Genomic DNA, 19,717 nt, shown 5'->3' on the forward strand with positions numbered 1-19,717 from the left:
TCAGATGAGGCAACCACACTGAGTATCCAGTCCCTCCGCTACTTGAGTACTCTATTGTACTGTCGTTTTGCTTACAGGATCACAGACTCAGATTAGGCAACCACACTGAGTATCCAGTCCACCCTGCTACTTGACCACTCTGTTGTACTGTCGTTTCGCTTACAGGATCACAGACTCAGATGAGGCAACCACACTGAGTATCCTGTCCACCCTTCTGACAGATGGGGAGACATCACCATTCTACCAGGCCTTGCTGGAGGCCAACATCGGCTCTGACTACTCTCCTGTCATTGGGTCAGTATCACTCTTGTATCCAGTATCACATGCTGTAGTGTTCCATATTCCACAAGTACTGTGGTATCCTGTATCCAACAAGTACTGTGGTATCAAGTGTCCAACAAGTACTGTGGTATCAAGAATCCACCAGGAACTTTGGTATCAAGTATCCAACAAGTACTGTGGTATCAAGTATCCATCAGGTACTGTGGTATTAAGCATCCAACAAGTACTGTGGTATCAAGTAACCAACAATTACTTTGGTATCAAGTTTCCAACAAGTAATGTGGTATTAAGTATCCAACTAGTTCTGTGGTATCAAGTATTTAACAAGAACTGTGATATCAAGTATCCAACTAGTACTGTGGTATCAAGTATCCAACAAGTAGAAGTGTATCAAGTATCCAAGTACTGTGATATCAAGTATCCAACTAGTACTGTGGTATCAAGTATCCAACAGGAACTGTGGTATCTAGTATCCAACAGGAACTGTGGTATCAAGTATCCAACAAGTGATGTGGTATCAAGTATCTGACAAGTAGTGTGGTATCAAGTATCTGACAAGTAGTGTGGTATCAAGTATCTGACAAGTAGTGTGGTATCAAGTATCTGACAAGTAGTGTGGTATCAAGTATCTGACAAGTAGTGTGGTATCTAGTATCTGACAAGTAGTGTGGTATCAAGTATTCAACAAGTAATGTGGTATCTAGTATCCAACAGGAACTGTGGTATCAAGTATCCAACAAGTGATGTGGTATCAAGTATCTGACAAGTAGTGTGGTATCAAGTATCTGACAAGTAGTGTGGTATCAAGTATCTGACAAGTTGTGTGGTATCAAGTATCTGACAAGTAGTGTGGTATCAAGTATCTGACAAGTAGTGTGGTATCAAGTACTGTGAAACCATTATTAATCGTCAGGCATTAATTTTCATAAATTTCGTCAGTCGACCGTTTGGCGAATTTAAGATCCTAACGAACAATCATGCTCTATGTTTGAACAAAAACAAAAACTAAGTTGAACAATATTTTAAAACTTTACCGTAGACATGAGGCATTAAATTCCAACATAATCCATGCACACATTCACTGCTGTTTCGTAATCAAGATTAATCCGGTTTTGACACAAAGGGATGTAGATTACACAAGGTACTTTACTGACACGTTACACTTCTTTAAAACGCGTGTGCAGTACAGCTGTATCGAATGCGTTGACTTCGTTTATGTAGAATGGTAATGAATTAGCGCTAATTGTTTATAACTTTATTACCCATTAGGTGCATTGTGTTTTCAGGGGTGTTGCATATTAGCCACCACGCAGCGAATGCCGATGAAAGACAAAAAACCAAATGAAAAGATAACAATGTGTGATCAACATGCGTATTTATCACAAATTAATAAAGAATATTTTAGTATGGCAATTAATAGAATAAGACTAATTGGCAATTGGCTTCATTGTAACAAACACTCGTTAACGTTTATTCGATCCCACTTGTCCGTTAATCATAACAATGAACGTGTGAATGGCATACATTAAGAGGGTCCATAACTGTCCCTTGATAACAAAAGACTAGTTAATTGGCATGTGACAAACAGGCCCCACCTCCTTCAGTGATTCTCAAGTGTGTTCCCGCATTCGTACCACGATTTTTCGCAACTGCGATTGATCGCGAATATATATTACACACAAATCGGATATTGACTGGCGCATTTTTTTAAAATTCAAAATCCGAAATCGGCGAATTTAAGTGCTGACGAAATCGTCATTTTTATAAAAATGACGAAATTTTGTGCTGTCGAAAATAAATGGTTTCACAGTATCTGACAAGTAGTGTGGTATCAAGTATCTGACAAGTAGTGTGGTATCTAGTATCTGACAAGTAGTGTGGTATCAAGTATTCAACAAGTACTGTGGTATCTAGTATCCAACAAGTACTGTGGTATCGAGTATCCAACAAGTAATGTGGTATCAAGTATCGAGTATCCAACAAGTAATGTGGTATCAAGTATTCAACAAGTACTGTGGTATCGAGTATCCAACAGGAACTGTGGTATCTAGTATCCAACAAGTACTGTGGTATCGAGTATCCAACAAGTAATGTGGTATCAAGTATCCAGCAAGTAATGTGGTATCATGTACTGAGGTTTTCAGTATCTAACAAGTACTGCAGTATCCAGTATCTAACAAGTACTGTGGTATCAAGTATCCAACAAGTGATGTGGTATTAAGTATCCAACAAGTGATGTGGTATTAAGTATCCAACAAGTGATGTGGTATTAAGTACCGAGGTGTTCAGTATCTAACAAGTACGTAGGTGTTCAGTATCCAGCAACAGCTTATGACTTATGAATATGCCTATATACTCATTATGTCATTTCGTGTTTATCTCAATGTTGTGTTTATCTGTATTGCGTTCCCTTGTAAAGTGTATTTTTTATCCAATTTGTTTGCAATCCATTATGCTAAAAAAATTACCCCGGTCAGGCATTTCCCCAGGATTTTGTTAGGGGAACAGCGGCAAGAAATTATGGACGGGGGATGGTGCAGAAGGGTGCGTGCCCCCTTCTGCGTGTTGATTTTTTTTTTTTTTTTTAAATGTTCTAAATCAAAATCTGCACTTTTTTTGGAGCTACTAAAACACATTTTATTATATTATTTATTTATTTTTCCTCAATTTATATCATTAGACATATATAAGCAACCGACAAGAGCCTTCATGGATGACATGACAATAACATCGAAGTCGGTTCCAGAAGAAAGATGGATGTTGGAAGACATAAACAACTGATCTTATGGTCAAGGATGAAGTTTAAGCCAGCCAAGTCCAGGAGCTTAGTTCTGAAGAAAGGAAAGGTACAGGACTGATTTCTCATCAGAACCAACGGACAACTCATCCCGACAGTGACTAAGCAGCCTTGGCAAGTGGTTTAGAAACTCTCTCAATGAAAAGGAAAGTGAAATAGTATGGAACGCCAATGCTGCCTTTTGATGGCACTGGCCTTTATGTTCTGTGCATTTACTAAGTTGTTTTGTGTAATCTACATTTTGTCGTGTAGAAACATCATTTTGTTATGTATATTTTTCATTATGCTATGTGCATTTGCAATATCGTTTTGTACTAACGACATTTTGTTAGGTGCATACAACATTTCGTTCTGTGCATTTGTCATTATGTTATGTGCATTTACTAACTCGTTCTGTATTAACGACATTTCATTTTGTGCATACATCATTTCGTTCTGTGCATTTGTCATTATGTTGTGTGCATTTGTCAATCATTATGTTGAGTGCATTTGTCATTATGTTGTGTGCATTTGTCATTATGTTGTGTGCATTTGTCATTATGTTATGTGCATTTTTCATTATATTATGTGCATTTGTCATTATGTTGTGCGCATTTGTCATTATGATGTGTGCATTTGTCATTATGTTGTGTGCATTTGCCATTATGTTGTGTGCATTTGTCATTATGTTGTGTGCATTTGTCATTATGTTGTGTGCATTTGTCATTATGTTGTGTGCATTTGTCATTATGTTGTGTGCATTTGTCATTATGTTGTGTGCATTTGTCATTATGTTGTGTGCATTTGTTATTATGTTGTGTGCATTTGTCATTATGTTGTGTGCATTTGTTATTATGTTGTGTGCATTTGTCATTATGTTGTGTGCATTTGTCATTATGTTGTGTGCATTTGTCATTATGTTGTGTGCATTTGTTATTATGTTGTGTGCATTTGTCATAATGTTGTGTGCATTTGTCATTATGTTGTGTGCGTTTGTCATTATGTTGTGTGCATTTGTCATTATGTTGTGTGCATTTGTCATTATGTTGTGTGCATTTGTCATTATGTTCTGTTCATTTGTCATTATGTTGTGTGCATTTGTCATTATGTTGTGTGCATTTGTCATTATGTTGTGTGCATTTGTCATAATGTTGTGTGCATTTGTCATTATGTTGTGTGCATTTGTCATTATGTTGTGTGCATTGGTCATTATGTTGTGTGCATTTGTCATTGTGTTGTGTGCATTTGTCATTATGTTGTGTGCCAACGCGTTATCATGTTCAGATACATTACACTGGGCAATAAAAGAGATTACACAGGTGTGAAAAAAGGTTAAATTCCACTAAGAAACGGCCGAAAAAAAGTTGCAAAAACAGTAGATTTTGATTCGTGTCAAGTTCTTTCTTGGTTTGAACATAACATATCTTTTTTATTGCATAAATCGATTCCGCTTAGAATGGCCTTTAAGAAAAGTATGGTTATGGGGGTCTCTATGTGCAAAATGTTTTTTAGTATATTATGACCTGGAAGGCGCTCTCGGAGCTGTTGGCCTTAGCGCCATTTTACCGAGATTGATAAGCGAAGAGATTGATTTCAAGATAATGAAAGAAATGTCTGATTGTGAATTTAGTAGAATCGGAGTGGAGACCATTGGGGATCGCTTAAAGGGGCCGTCCAACAGATTGGTAAATTGACAAAATTAAAAAAAGTTGTTTCAGATTCGCAAATTTTGGTTTTTGTTATGATATTTTTGAGGAAATAGTAATACTGACCATTTATCATGCTCTTAAATATCCATTATATGCATCTTTTGACAATTTGAAAACCTGAAAATTATAAAGCGACGTGCGACGCGAAACAATTGAATAATTTTAAAAGTTCTGTTGTTGTAGTTATATTTTGGGAAACTACGAGGATTGCTTATATAGGTAAAAAATACATCGGCTCTTAGCATGAGCATGGATGGTCGAGTGGTCTAGGCGGGAGACTTTTTACTCCAGGACTCCAGGGGTCAGTGGTTCGAGCCCTGTTGAAGGTTACTTTTTTTCCTTTTTAAAATTGTATTCTCTTTTTTACTGGAGATTTTTGGGTCAGATGTTTACATTTATCAACAAAAGCATTTAATGACATGCTTCAATACATGCCAAAATTTGTTGGAAGGCCCCTTTAAGGTTGCGACAAATAGCAACTGATGGTAGTGATACAGGTCATACAAGCCACAGTAGCACGCCAGAACCATCAGCAACAGGCAATTTTAATAAAGATAAATTTTACGAAGAAAATGTAAATTTTATTTTAAGAAGTTTTTTTTCAATAATTATAATATATGAAAGTTACATCCCTGGTTTGCATCTAATACTGCCATAATCTGTTACATCGTTTTGTTCTAGTCATTCTCAGGGGCGTAAAAATGCGGTGTGTACACCTAAATACAGTAATGTATACATTTCTACGTAATGTGGCGAAATGAGGCGTAATGCTGTATGAAGAATGTAGGGAAGTTAGTGTAAGGAATATATCTGTCAGGTACTGGCCGAGAAATGAAACTTAAGTGATTTCCAACAAATTAATTCATAATAAACGTGTTCATTTCGGTCTCAGAATTTACAATTCATTCTTATATTAAAGAGCATAGACCTACTAGATCTACGTAATGTACAAGAAAATATAACAGATGTCAATAATTAATTGTTATAAGTTTAGGTTGAATCATTCAAAATTTTAATAGTCCAAAAAGATTCATACCTAAATGTTTGTCAATTAATTTTTATTTATTTTTTTTTCTTTCAAATTTAGATAAGTCCGAGGATAATTATAGTTATAGCTACAGCTTCCGCTAGAGCTATCTAAATATATTCATAGAAACGTAAAATATATACCACTTGTCAGTATAGATCTAGTAATTCCCTATTAGTATTATACATTTATTGCATCGTAATATATTTTACTATTTCTTCTTTTTCTTGATGAATTGCTTTCACTTTAATGACCTCGATAATAGGCACAGATTATCAAAATCGACTGTTTTTGCAACTTTTTTTCAGGCCGTTTCTTTGTGGAATGTAACCTTTTTTCGCACCGATGTTATCTCTTTTATTGCCTAGTGTAATGTATCCGAACATGATAACGACGTTGGCACACAACATAATGACAAATGCATGCAACACAACGACAAATGCGCACAACATAATGACAAATGCACACAACATAATGAAAAATGCACACAACATAATAACAAATGCACACAACATAATGACAAATGCACACAACATAATGACAAATGCACATAACATAATGACAAATGCACACAACATAATAACAAATGCACACAACATAATGACAAATGCACACAACATAATGACAAATGCACACAACATAATGACAAATGCACATAATATAATGACAAATGCACACAACATAATGACAAATGCACACAACATAATTACAAATGCAAGCAACATTTTGAGAAATGCACACAACATAATGACAAATGCACACAACATTATGACAAATGCACTAAATGAAATGTCGTTAATACAGAACTAGTTAGTAAATGCACACAATATAATGACAAATGCACAGAACGAAATGATGTATGCACCTAACAAAATGTCGTTAGTACAAAACGATAATGCAAATGCACATAAAATGAAAAATGTACAAAACAAAATGATGTTTCTACAGGACAAAATGTAGTTACACAATACAATTTAGTAAATGCACAGAACATAAAGACCAGTACCATCAGAAGGCAGCATTGGGGTTCCATATAATAGAGTTGCGGCAGCAATTATATGACTGGATGCAAGCCATTGACAAGACCTGCAAGTTATTTGGCAGGCCAGCAAACCTAGAGCACATCCTATCTTCTTGCAAAACAGCACTTACGAGCGGGAGATACCGTTGGCGACACGACAAGATCTGCAAGTTATTTGGCAGGCAAGCAAACCTAGAGCACATCCTATCTTCTTGCAAAACAGCACTTACGAGCGGGAGATACCGTTGGCGACACGACAAGATCCTCATCAAGATTGCAGCAAGCATTTTTAGCTCACCTGATTGCTCAGGTGAGCTTTTGTGACCGGTCTTTGTCCGTCGTCTGTCCGTCCGTCTGTCCGTCCACATTTGTTTGTAAACACTCTAGAGGCCACATTTATTGTCCGATCTTAATGAAACTTGGTCAGAAGCTTTGTCCCAATGAAATCTTGGTCGAGTTCGAAACTGGTCGTGCCGGGTCAAAAACTAGGTCACTAGGTCAAAAAAAAGAAAAACTTGTAAACACTGTAGAAGTCACATTTCATGCCCAATCTTCATGTAAATTTGTCAAAATGGTTGTCTTAATGATATGTTGGTTGAGTTCAAAAGTGGTTCCGGTCCGTTGAAAAACACGGCCGCCAGTGGGTGGGGCAGTTTTCCTTATTCGGCTATAGAGAAACCTTGTAAACACTCTAGAAGTCACAATTTTTGCCCAATCATCATGAAAGTTGGTCAAAACATTGGTTTTATTGAAATCTTGGACAAGTTTGAAAATGGTCCAGATCGGTGAAAAAAACTTGGCCGCCAGTGGGCGGGGCATTTTTCTCTATATGTATATAGTGAAAACATGTGAACACTCTAGAAGTCACATTTTTGGCCCAATTTTCATGAAATTTGATCTGAACGTTTGTTTCCTTGATATGAGAGTTGAGTTTGAAAATGGTTCCGGTCAGTTGAATAACATGGCTGCTGGGGGGGGGGGGTCAGTTTTCCTTATTTGGCTATAGAGAAACCTTGTAAACACTCTAGAAGTCACAATTTTTGCCCAACCATCATGAAAGTTGGTCAAAACATTGGTTTTATTGATATCTCGGACGAGTTCAAAAAAGGTCCAGATTGGTGAAAAAAACATGGCCGCCAGTGGGCGGGGCATTTTTCTCTATATGTATATATTGAAAACATGTGAACACTCTAGAAGTAACATTTTTGGCCCAATTTTCATGAAATTTGGTCAGAACATTTGTTTCCTTGATATGAGAGTTGAGTTTGAAAATGGTTACGGTCAGTTGAATAACATGGCTGCCGGGGGGGGGGGGGGGGGCAGTTTTCTTCACTCCACAAAACTTGGTGAAAAGATTGGTTTTATATATATCACATAATTAATGCCATAATTATTGCCCTTAGATTGTCCAAATTTTTATTATATAATACAAAATCTTTGTAAACACTCTAGAGGTCACAATTTTGTTTAAGATTTTATGAATCTTGGTCATAATATTTATTTTTGTAAGCAAAGTTTGATGTTTGGTAAGGGCGGTCAACTCAAAATATAGGTCACCAGGCCAAATCTTACAAAAACAAAATACTCCATATGCCTGAGTTTTGGTTCAATAATGATAAAACTTGACCAGGATGTTTGTCTGGACAATATCTAGGTCAAGTTTGACGTTTGGTAAAGATTGAATGAACCGACTCCTCTCAGGTGAGCGAACTAGGGCCATCTTGGCCCTCTTGTTTAAAAAAAGTGACATGTTTTACCACAATAATACACACGTAATATATCTATGCATTATTTAGTTAAAAAACTGTACTTCGAGGCTTCTCCTGGTGCCAAGTATTCACCATTCTTCCGAAGTCCACTGCCTAACACCCTAATTGACCCCCATAAACGACCCGTAAATCGTTCGCACGTCTTATCTAGGTCCCTAATGCACACGCAGCTGATTAGCGAGTGCGTGTTTTGATAAGTCGTTTGCCGAATGTAGACAACATTCTGATCAGAGATTGCAAGCGCTTGTGAAATTTTCAAGCGCCGCTGCGACATGATGGGAAAAACAAGCGCTGCGGCAAAATTTATTTTGATGTCCAAGCACCGCGGGCCTGCTGTGCTTAAACCGCATGGAGAAATACCTGCTGGTATATGTTCATGGGACTAAAGTGTGTGTGGGAAGATTGAAATCACCCTTTTGGTTTGTTGGTATGGCAGTCACACTGCACATGACTTTTGTACTTGGCGTTGCCTCCCAGCATTAATTTTTATTTTGGTGTTCCAACTATGTAGATTATTGCTATAATCTTTGCAGAATCTAGGCATATTTTTCAATAATAAAATCATTGTACATGTGTACTTTGTATTGCACACTGTTTTCTCTCAATCAAAACCAAAATATGTATATGTCTGAAGCTTTTTTTATCCCCTGCAATAGGCGGAGGGATATTGTTTTGGCGTTGTCCGTCCGTCCGTCTTTCCGTCCGTCCGTCTTTCCGTCCGTCCGTCTTTCTGTCTGTCCATCCGGCACTTTTGTGTCCGGAGCCATATCTTGGAAGTGCTTTGGCAGATTTCATTGAAACTTGGTATGAGTATATATATGGATAAGAGGATGATGCACGCTTAATGGCATTGTACACCATCTGTTAATAATGGAGTTATGGCATTTTGTATCTTGAAAAAAGGCTTTTTTGTGTTCGGAGCCATATCTTGGAAGTGCTTTGGTGGATTTCATTGAAACTTGGTATCAGTATATATATGGATAAGAGGATGATGCACGCCAAATAGCATTGTTTGCTATCGGATAATAACCGAGTTATGGCCCTTTGTATCTTGAAAAAATGCTTTTTTTTGTATGTCTGGAGCCATATCTTGGAAATGCTTTGACGGATGTCATTGAAACTTGGTAGGAGTATATATATGGATAAGAGGATGATGCACGTTGGCGTTGTCCATCTGTCCAGACAACTTTTTGTGTCCAGAAGTATATTGGCGGGGGATATCAATTCAATGAATTTGCTTGTTGTTTTTAGCTCGACTATTATATATGAAATATATATATAGCGGAGCTATCCTACTCACCCCGGTGTTGGCGTCTGCGTTAGCGTCTGCGTGCAAATGTTATAGTTTTCGTTCTACCTCAAATATTTTCTTTCTCCCTTCACATATTGCTTTCATATTTTGCATACTTGTTTACCAACATGACCCCAACCTATAAACAAGAGCAGACAACTCTATCAAGCATTTTGTCATAATTATGGCCCCTTTTCCACTTAGAATATGCAGCAAATTTTTAAGTTTTCGTACTACCCCATTTATTTTCATTGTCCCTTGACATATTGCTTTTATATTTTGCATACATGCTGTGATAGGCTTTATATTGAAACGTAACTGTATTAAAGGAATACAACTGATATTTCATGCATGTATATAGAAAGAAAACATTAAAATCAAGAGCAAAGCAAAAGAAGCATTACTATTTTTAGCTCGACTATTATACATGTATATGAAATATATATAGTGGAGCTATCCTACTCACCCCGGCGTCAGCGTTTCCGTGCCGTTTCTGTTTCCGTTAGCATGCAAATGTTAAAGTTTTCGTACTACCCCAATTATTTTCATTGTCCCTTGACATATTGCTTTCATATTTTGCATACTTGTTTACCAACATCACCCCAACCTATAAACAAGAGCAGACAACTCTATCAAGCATTTTGTCAAAATTATTGCCCATTTTATACTTAGAATATGCACATTATTGATAAATCTATGTTAAAGTTTGCGTACTACCCCAAATATTTCCTATATCCTTTGACACATTGCTTTTATATGTTGCATACTTGTTTACCAACATGACCCCAACCTATAAACAAGAGCAGACCACTGTATCAAGCATTTTGACATAAATATGGCCCCTTTTACACTTAGATAATTGAACATTTTGCTTAAATTGCCATAACTTCTTTATTTATGATCACATTTTATTATTACTTTGACAAAACAATACTTACCTGAATACCACAATGGATTCCACCCAAACAATACCCCATGCCCCTACCAGAATCCGTTCCCCCCACCCCAACCTCACCCCCCCCAAAAAAAATAAAACATCATCTAATAATTACCCCACCCCACATTATACCCCCCTCTCCCCCCCACCCCCCCTACCCCCCCCACCCCCCCAATTTTTTATATATATATTTTTAAAACATCATCTAATAAATTACCACACCCCACATTATACCCCCCTCTCACCCCCCACCCCTCCTACCCCCAACCCCCCCCCCAATTTTTTTTAAACATCTAATAAATTACCACACCCCACATTATACCCCCCCCTCTCACCCCCCTACCCCCCCTACCCCCCCCTACCCCCCCCCCCCAATTTTTTTTTCCTTTTTTATTTTTGAAAGATCGTCTAATAAATTATTGAATATGAACAATTTCCCCATGATGGCTTACGTTATACTTTCAAGCACTCGAATAGTCGAGCGCTCTGTCCTCTGACAGCTCTTGTTTAAGTGATCAATGTGAATCAGCAAAAGTCACTATTTTAAGATTTATTTTACTAATACTTCAGTTTTGCAACTGCTTAAAATGAGCTATTTAAATGGTCTATGTCATTTTGGTGCTGATTCTAGTCACTGTCATTAACAATTCAGATTGCAGTTTTAAATCCATTTATATCTTCTCAATTTCATTATGTGCTCCTTCCCAAACATTTTTAAAATGTTCTGCACCATGTCTCAAAATGGCTGCTTAATATAAAATAGACTTTGTTTTTATACACTTGACACATTTTATTAAGTTTTTGGCCAATCTTCATGAAAACATACACAAATGTTCCTTGCGCATAGTTCGACTGTACTTAACAAGATGGCCACCATAGCTAATAATAGAAATTTGTGGTACAGACATTTCTTTTAAGGTGGTTCTTTTCAAAAATTATTCATAACGGTTCTGCTCTGTTGTGCAAAAGACCACTTTGATCTTTAAAAAAGAATGTGTTTCATAAAAGTTCAACACAATATTTTCTTCTAATCTGATTGCAATTTATTCAAATGCATTTTCACAAATGTTTATATTGTGGTCCTGTGCCAACCTCTTTGTTTTTGAATCGGGTCAACTAAATAATATGGTACCAAACTTTAATACTTTTTTCCAACCTTGGCTAATACCCTCATAGACGATGCACACACTAGCTTTTATGTGGTGTCCACATGTTTCTGTTGTTTCTTAATTGTGTGTCAGTTGAAATACCATATTGACTATTTCTTTCAGCTACAATGGATACATGAAGGAGAGCACTTTCTCTGTTGGACTTCAAGGCATTCATGAGAAAGATGTTGTCACGGTGAAGAAAATTATTGCTGAAACCATAGACAAGGTCATACGGTAAGAGTTCAATGTTAGTACTGTGAACACTCTTTAACTATCATTTATAAGATACTTCATTGTATAGTGTTTGTTATTTTGAGGATGGTTTTGAGCAGCCCAGAATAGATGCCATACTTCATTTTATACAGTTCGTTGTTTTAGGGATGGTTTTGAGCAGTCCAGAATAGATGCCATACTTCATTGTATACAGTTTGTTGTTTTAGGGATGGTTTTGAGCAGCCCAGAATAGATGCCATACTTCATTTTATACAGTTTGTTGTTTTAGGGATGGTTTTGAGCAGCCCAGAATAGATGCCATACTTCATTTTATACAGTTTGTTGTTTTAGGGATGGTTTTGAGCTGTCCAGAATAGATGCCATACTTCATTTTATACAGTTTGTTGTTTTAGGGATGGTTTTGAGCAGTCCAGAATAGATGCCATACTTCATTTTATACAGTTTGTTGTTTTAGGGATGGTTTTGAGCAGTCCAGAATAGATGCCATACTTCATTGTATACAGTTCGTTGTTTTAGGGATGGTTTTGAGCAGTCCAGAATAGATGCCATACTTCATTGTATACAGTTTGTTGTTTGAGGGATGGTTTTGAGCAGCCCAGAATAGATGCCATACTTCATTTTATACAGTTTGTTGTTTTAGGGATGGTTTTGAGCAGTCCAGAATAGATGCCATACTTCATTTTATACAGTTTGTTGTTTTAGGGATGGTTTTGAGCAGTCCAGAATAGATGCCATACTTCATTTTATACAGTTTGTTGTTTTAGGGATGGTTTTGAGCAGTCCAGAATAGATGCCATACTTCATTGTATACAGTTCGTTGTTTTAGGGATGGTTTTGAGCAGTCCAGAATAGATGCCATACTTCATTTTATACAGTTTGTTGTTTTAGGGATGTTTTTGAGCAGCCCAGAATAGATGCCATACTTCATTTTATACAGTTTGTTGCTTTAGGGATGGTTTTGAGCAGTCCAGAATAGATGCCATACTTCATTTTATACAGTTTGTTGTTTTAGGGATGGTTTTGAGCAGTCCAGAATAGATGCCATACTTCATTTTATACAGTTCGTTGTTTTAGGGATGGTTTTGAGCAGTCCAGAATAGATGCCATACTTCATTTTATACAGTTCATTGTTTTAGGGATGGTTTTGAGCAGTCCAGAATAGATGCCATACTTCATTTTATACAGTTTGTTGTTTTAGGGATGGTTTTGAGCAGTCCAGAATAGATGCCATACTTCATTTTATACAGTTTGTTGTTTTAGGGATGGTTTTGAGCAGTCCAGAATAGATGCCATACTTCATTTTATACAGTTTGTTGTTTTAGGGATGGTTTTGAGCAGTCCAGAATAGATGCCATACTTCATTTTATACAGTTCGTTGTTTTAGGGATGGTTTTGAGCAGTCCAGAATAGATGCCATACTTCATTTTATACAGTTCGTTGTTTTAGGGATGGTTTTGAGCAGCCCAGAATAGATGCCATACTTCATTTTATACAGTTTGTTGTTTTAGGGATGGTTTTGAGCAGTCCAGAATAGATGCCATACTTCATTGTATACAGTTCGTTGTTTTAGGGATGGTTTTGAGCAGTCCAGAATAGATGCCATACTTCATTTTATACAGTTTGTTGTTTTAGGGATGGTTTTGAGCAGTCCGGAATAGATGCCATACTTCATTTTATACAGTTTGTTGTTTTAGGGATGGTTTTGAGCAGTCCAGAATAGATGCCATACTTCATTTTATACAGTTTGTTGTTTTAGGGATGGTTTTGAGCAGTCCAGAATAGATGCCATACTTCATTGTATACAGTTCGTTGTTTTAGGGATGGTTTTGAGCAGCCCAGAATAGATGCCATACTTCATTTTATACAGTTTGTTGTTTTAGGGATGGTTTTGAGCAGTCCAGAATAGATGCCATACTTCATTTTATACAGTTCGTTGTTTTAGGGATGGTTTTGAGCAGTCCAGAATAGATGCCATACTTCATTTTATACAGTTCGTTGTTTTAGGGATGGTTTTGAGCAGCCCAGAATAGATGCCATACTTCATTTTATACAGTTTGTTGTTTTAGGGATGGTTTTGAGCAGTCCAGAATAGATGCCATACTTCATTTTATACAGTTTGTTGTTTTAGGGATGGTTTTGAGCAGTCCAGAATAGATGCCATACTTCATCGTATAGAGCTGCAGACCAAGCATCAGACCAGTAACTTTGGACTCGGCATCATCATGGTACGTTGTTTGAATCAGACTTGGATATTCAACATACTTCTTGGTTTCTTTCGCCATTCACCATATATTCGCCAGTAATACATGATATTAGTAGTCAAGTATTGCTATAAATTGGTAATTACAGCTATTGCTTTTACATTTCGTAAAAATAGTACCAAGACCAAAGCAAAAGAAGTCTGATTACACATTTTGTTGTAATGTCTTAGAAATTTTGCTCAAATTGATCAACTAGTTTGTATATTTCAGTTGATTGAAAGTGGAACTAGCAATATTTTATTAATGTTAATTATTAGTCAATTTGAAAGCACAATTGGTTTATTATATTACGAATATTTGGTACTTTAATTAAAACTAATGAGTTATTCCTATGGCAAAAGTTCTAAGTACAGTTAGGCAATATTTAACATGCAAATATTTCCATGTTTGATTGAATGAAAAAATCAACATTCGAAAACTGATAATTATATTTGATGAAATCCATTTAAGATATGAATATTGAAGATGCCTATCAGAACATTACTGTTCAAATCTGGTAAATACAAATGGCCATAGAACAAATTATTTTACATGAAATTGCAAGTGTTGGGTTGTGTTTACCTTTAGTTGCTCTAGAAAAGGTGCTTAAATTGTGCTGACATGTACTATCTTAGCTTATCTGCATATAAAGAGTGGGAGTTTTTAATGCATTGTAGCACACAAAACACTTATATCTTAATTTCATATAGAACACATATCTTTATTTCATATAGAACATTTATATCTTTATTTCATATAGAACAATTATATCTTTATTTCATATAAGTTGTGAAGTGCATTATATCTTTATTTCATATAAGTTTTGAAGTGCATAATATAATGCCACTTATAAGTGCATCATACACTGTTTCCTCAAATCGTCAATTATATTGATTAATTTGAGTGTGCATTGTAAAGCATACAACTGCTATTTAAAGGCTTTTCAATAAAAAACCTGTCAGTTTGACGACCATATATGGTATATGTCTAATTATGTGTCACCTAGTATGAATGTCCTACTTACTGTTTCAGTCTATAGCCAGTACCTGGAACCAAGGTGGAGGTGTCATATACATGTCCCACTGACTGTTTCAGTCTATAGCCAGTACCTGGAAACACAGTGGAGATGTCATGTACATATTCCACTGACTCTTTCAGTCTATACCCAGTACCTGGAACCACAGTGGAGATGTCATATACATATTCCACTGACTCTTTCAGTCTATAGCCAGTACCTGGAACCACAGTGGAGATGTCATATACATGTCCCACTGACTGTTTCAGTCTATAGCCAGTACCTGGAACCATAGTGGAGATGTCATATACATGTCCCACTGACTGTTTCAGTATATAGCCAGTACCTGGTTCCAAGGTGGAGATGTCATATACATGTCTCACTGACTGTTTCAGTCTATAGCCAGTACCTGGAACCAAGGTGGAGATGTCATATACATGTCTCACTGACTGTTTCAGTCTATAGCCAGTACATGGAACCATAGTGGAGATGTCATATACATGTCCCACTGACTGTTTCAGTCTATAGCCAGTACCTGGAACCAAGGTGGAGATGTCATATACATGTCCCACTGAGTGTTTCAGTCTATAGCCAGTACCTGGAACCATAGTGGAGATGTCATATACATGTCCCACTGAGTGTTTCAGTCTATAGCCAGTAACTGGAACCAAGGTGGAGATGTCATATACATGTCTCACTGACTGTTTCAGTCTATAGCCAGTACATGGAACCATAGTGGAGATGTCATATACATGTCTCACTGACTGTTTCAGTCTATAGCCAGCAGTGATTCATTTTGAAATCTACATCAATGAGTCCCTGGGACTCGCACATTTTGAAACAATGGGTCCAAACTGAAAACAATGGGTCCCAGATTGTGTCTTTGTAAATTCGTTACAAATAATCTACTTAACATGATGCACCTTAGCCAGGGGCTCTTTTATGCAATTTCACAACTAAATACAGAAATAGTTTTATAGCAAGTAAAATCTTTATTTGTTTTCATTTTAATAACAAACAGTGAAACAGATAACATCTTAAACAATGAACTTTTAACGTCTTTAACAATTTGGACTGACTAGACTTTTAACAAATTGGATGACTAGTGTTTATATTTTTTTGGTCAAAATTAGCCCTTTCAAACAGTGTGACAAAATACAATTTCTCCTTTGATCAAAAGGTTCACAACTTCAATACAGATTTAGTGTAACAACACTCATACTGTATTTAAGGTGTATAGCCTTCTCGCCTTGTTTTTTCTCCAAACAGGGAGAACTTTTTCCACAAATTCATTCTGGGCAAAATTGCACAACTTCTCATGAGTTTGTCTTGTTTCCCTACAGTTAACCTGTTCCTGAATTTGGTCAAGACCTTATTTTGTATAGAAAAACCCCTCTCACATCCTGTAGTATAAACAGCAGATGTCTGTTTTGTTATATGTACTTACATTCTACGTAACAAATGACGGAATACTGTACAATCTGTATCACTATTACGTATGTACCGTATAAAAATAAAAGATGCTATTTATTTCAGAACTTGCAAATTTTAATTGTCACTTTATAAAAAACAACACTGCTCAATTAATCCAGAAAAGTATAATAACATTGCTTTACTATATAAATAATAACTGTCTGCGCTCACAACAGACGAACTCAAACTGTGTTTTCCACCGTTTATTCTTCATATTTTAACCACATGGTTGACATCGAGGCTGCGTTATCGATAAATTACACAGCGAGTTTAAATTGTTGAAGATCAATTTCGAAAACCTTTTTGTGTCGCATTTTCTTTGTTTACCATCCGGGACAGCCAATTAATCGTCCAATGAATTTTTAATAAAAAGCCGTAACTGATTGGATAATTGATATATTTCAACCAATCAAAATACGCATACTACATTCCCAATGTAGTAATGCGATTTCCGTTTTTCTTTTAAAAATGGTGTTGACACATGTTTTGCTTATATCCACGAATCGTACTCGGTATCATGTACAACTTTGACGATGTTGAAAATCGGAGTTTTAAACAATGCGTCCCGAGAACGCACATGTTTGAGAATGAAGCGTCCCCAGAAAAAAAACATGCGTCTGGCACGCGGGACGCACTGCAAAATGAATCACTGGCCAGTACCTGGAACCAAGGTGGAGATGTCATATACATGTCTCACTGACTGTTTCAGTCTATAGCCAGTACCAGGAACCATGGTGGAGATGTCATATACATGTCCCACTGAGTGTTTCAGTCTATATCCAGTACCTGGAACCATAGTGGAGATGTCATATATATGTCCCACTGACTGTTTCAGTCTATAGCCAGTACCTGGAACCAAGGTGGAGATGTCATATACATGTCTCACCGACTGTTTCAGTCTATAGCCAGTACATGGAACCATGGTGGAGATGTCATATACATGTCCCGCTAAGTGTTTCAGTCTATACACAGTACCTGGAACCATAGTGAAGATGTCATATACATGTCCCACTGACTGTTTCAGTATATAGCCAGTACCTAGATCCAAGGTGGAGATGTCATATACATGTCTCACTGACTGTTTGAGTCTATAGCCAGTACCTGGAACCAAGGTGGAGATGTCATATACATGTCTCACTGACTGTTTCAGTCTATAGCCAGTACATGGAACCATGGTGGAGATGTCATATACATGTCCCACTGAGTGTTTCAGTCTATAGACAGTACATGGAACCATAGTTAAGATGTCATATATATGTCCCACTGACTGTTTCAGTCTATAGCCAGTACCTGGAACCAAGGTGGAGATGTCATATACATGTCTCACCGACTGTTTCAGTCTATAGCCAGTACATGGAACCATGGTGGAGATGTCATATACATGTCCCACTGAGTGTTTCAGTCTATAGACAGTACCTGGAACCATAGTGAAGATGTCATATACATGTCTCACTGACTGTTTCAGTATATAGCCAGTACCTGGACCCAAGGTTGAGATGTCATATACATGTCTCACTGACTGTTTGAGTCTATAGCCAGTACCTGGAACCAAGGTGGAGATGTCATATACATGTCTCACTGACTGTTTCAGTCTATAGCCAGTACATGGAACCATGGTGGAGATGTCATATACATGTCCCACTGAGTGTTTCAGTCTATAGACAGTACATGGAACCATAGTGAAGATGTCATATATATGTCCCACTGACTGTTTCAGTCTATAGCCAGTACCTGGAACCAAGGTGGAGATGTCATATACATGTCTCACTGACTGTTAAAGTCTATAGCCAGTACCTGGAACCAAGGTGGGGATGTCATATACATGTCTCACTGACTGTTTAAGTCTAAAGCTAGTACCTGGAGCCAAGGTGGAGATGTCATATACATGTCTCACTGACTGTTTCAGTCTATAGACAGTACCTGAAACCATGGTGAAGATGTCATATACATGTCCGACTGACAGTTTCAGTCTAAAGCCAGTACATGGAACCATGGTGGAGATGCCATATACATGTCCCACTGGGTGTTTCAGTCTATAACCAGTACCTGGAACCAAGGTGGAGATGTCATATACATGTCTCACTGACTGTTTCAGTCTATAGACAGTACCTGGAACCACAGTTGAGATGTCATATACATATTCCAATGACTGTTTCAGTCTATAGACAGTACCTGAAACCAAAGTGGAAATGTCATATACATGTCCCACTGACTGTTGCAGTCTATAGCCAATACCTGGAACCATAGTGGAGATGTCATATACATGTCCTACATACTGGTTCAGTCTATAGCCAGTACATGGAACCATGGTGAAGATGTCATATTCATGTCCCACTGAATGTTTCAGTCTATAGGCAGTACCTGGAACCAAAGTGGAGATGTCATAGACATGTCTCACTGACTGTTTCAATCTAAAGCCAGTACCTGGAACCATAGTGGAGATGTCATATACATGTCTCACTGACTGTTTCAGTATATAGACAGTACCTGGAACCAAGGTGGAGATGTCATATAAATGTCTCACTGACTGTTTGAGTCTATAGCCAGTACCTGGAACCACAGTGGAGTTGTCATATACATGAACCACTAACTGTTTCAGTCCATAGCCAGTACCAGGAACCATGGTGGAGATGTCATATACATGTCCCACTGACTGTTCCAGTCTATAGCCAATACCTGGAACCACAGTCGAGATGTCATATACATGTCCCACTGACTGTTTCAGTCCATTACCATTACCTGGAACCATGGTGGAGATGTCATATACATGTCCCACTGAGTGTTTCAGTATA

At 37.2% G+C, this 19,717-nt stretch overlaps 1 protein-coding gene across 2 annotated transcripts in view; it reads left to right on the forward strand.

The window, feature by feature from the left end:
- The window catches only part of LOC127847432 (presequence protease, mitochondrial-like), a 93,131-nt gene that overhangs the window by 27,106 nt on the left and 46,308 nt on the right, over positions 1-19,717 (forward strand). For both annotated transcript variants that reach the window (XR_008033963.1, XM_052379337.1), the window contains exons 10-12: positions 166-294; positions 12,084-12,197; positions 14,326-14,422. Coding sequence is in view for 1 of the 2 variants with exons in the window: in XM_052379337.1 (XP_052235297.1) it covers positions 166-294; positions 12,084-12,197; positions 14,326-14,422 (340 nt within the window). In the remaining variant the exon portion in view is untranslated. The remainder of the gene's footprint in view (positions 1-165; positions 295-12,083; positions 12,198-14,325; positions 14,423-19,717) is intronic.

The sequence above is a fragment of the Dreissena polymorpha genome, chromosome 10, assembly GCF_020536995.1.
Source record: "Dreissena polymorpha isolate Duluth1 chromosome 10, UMN_Dpol_1.0, whole genome shotgun sequence".
NCBI lineage: Eukaryota > Metazoa > Mollusca > Bivalvia > Myida > Dreissenidae > Dreissena > Dreissena polymorpha.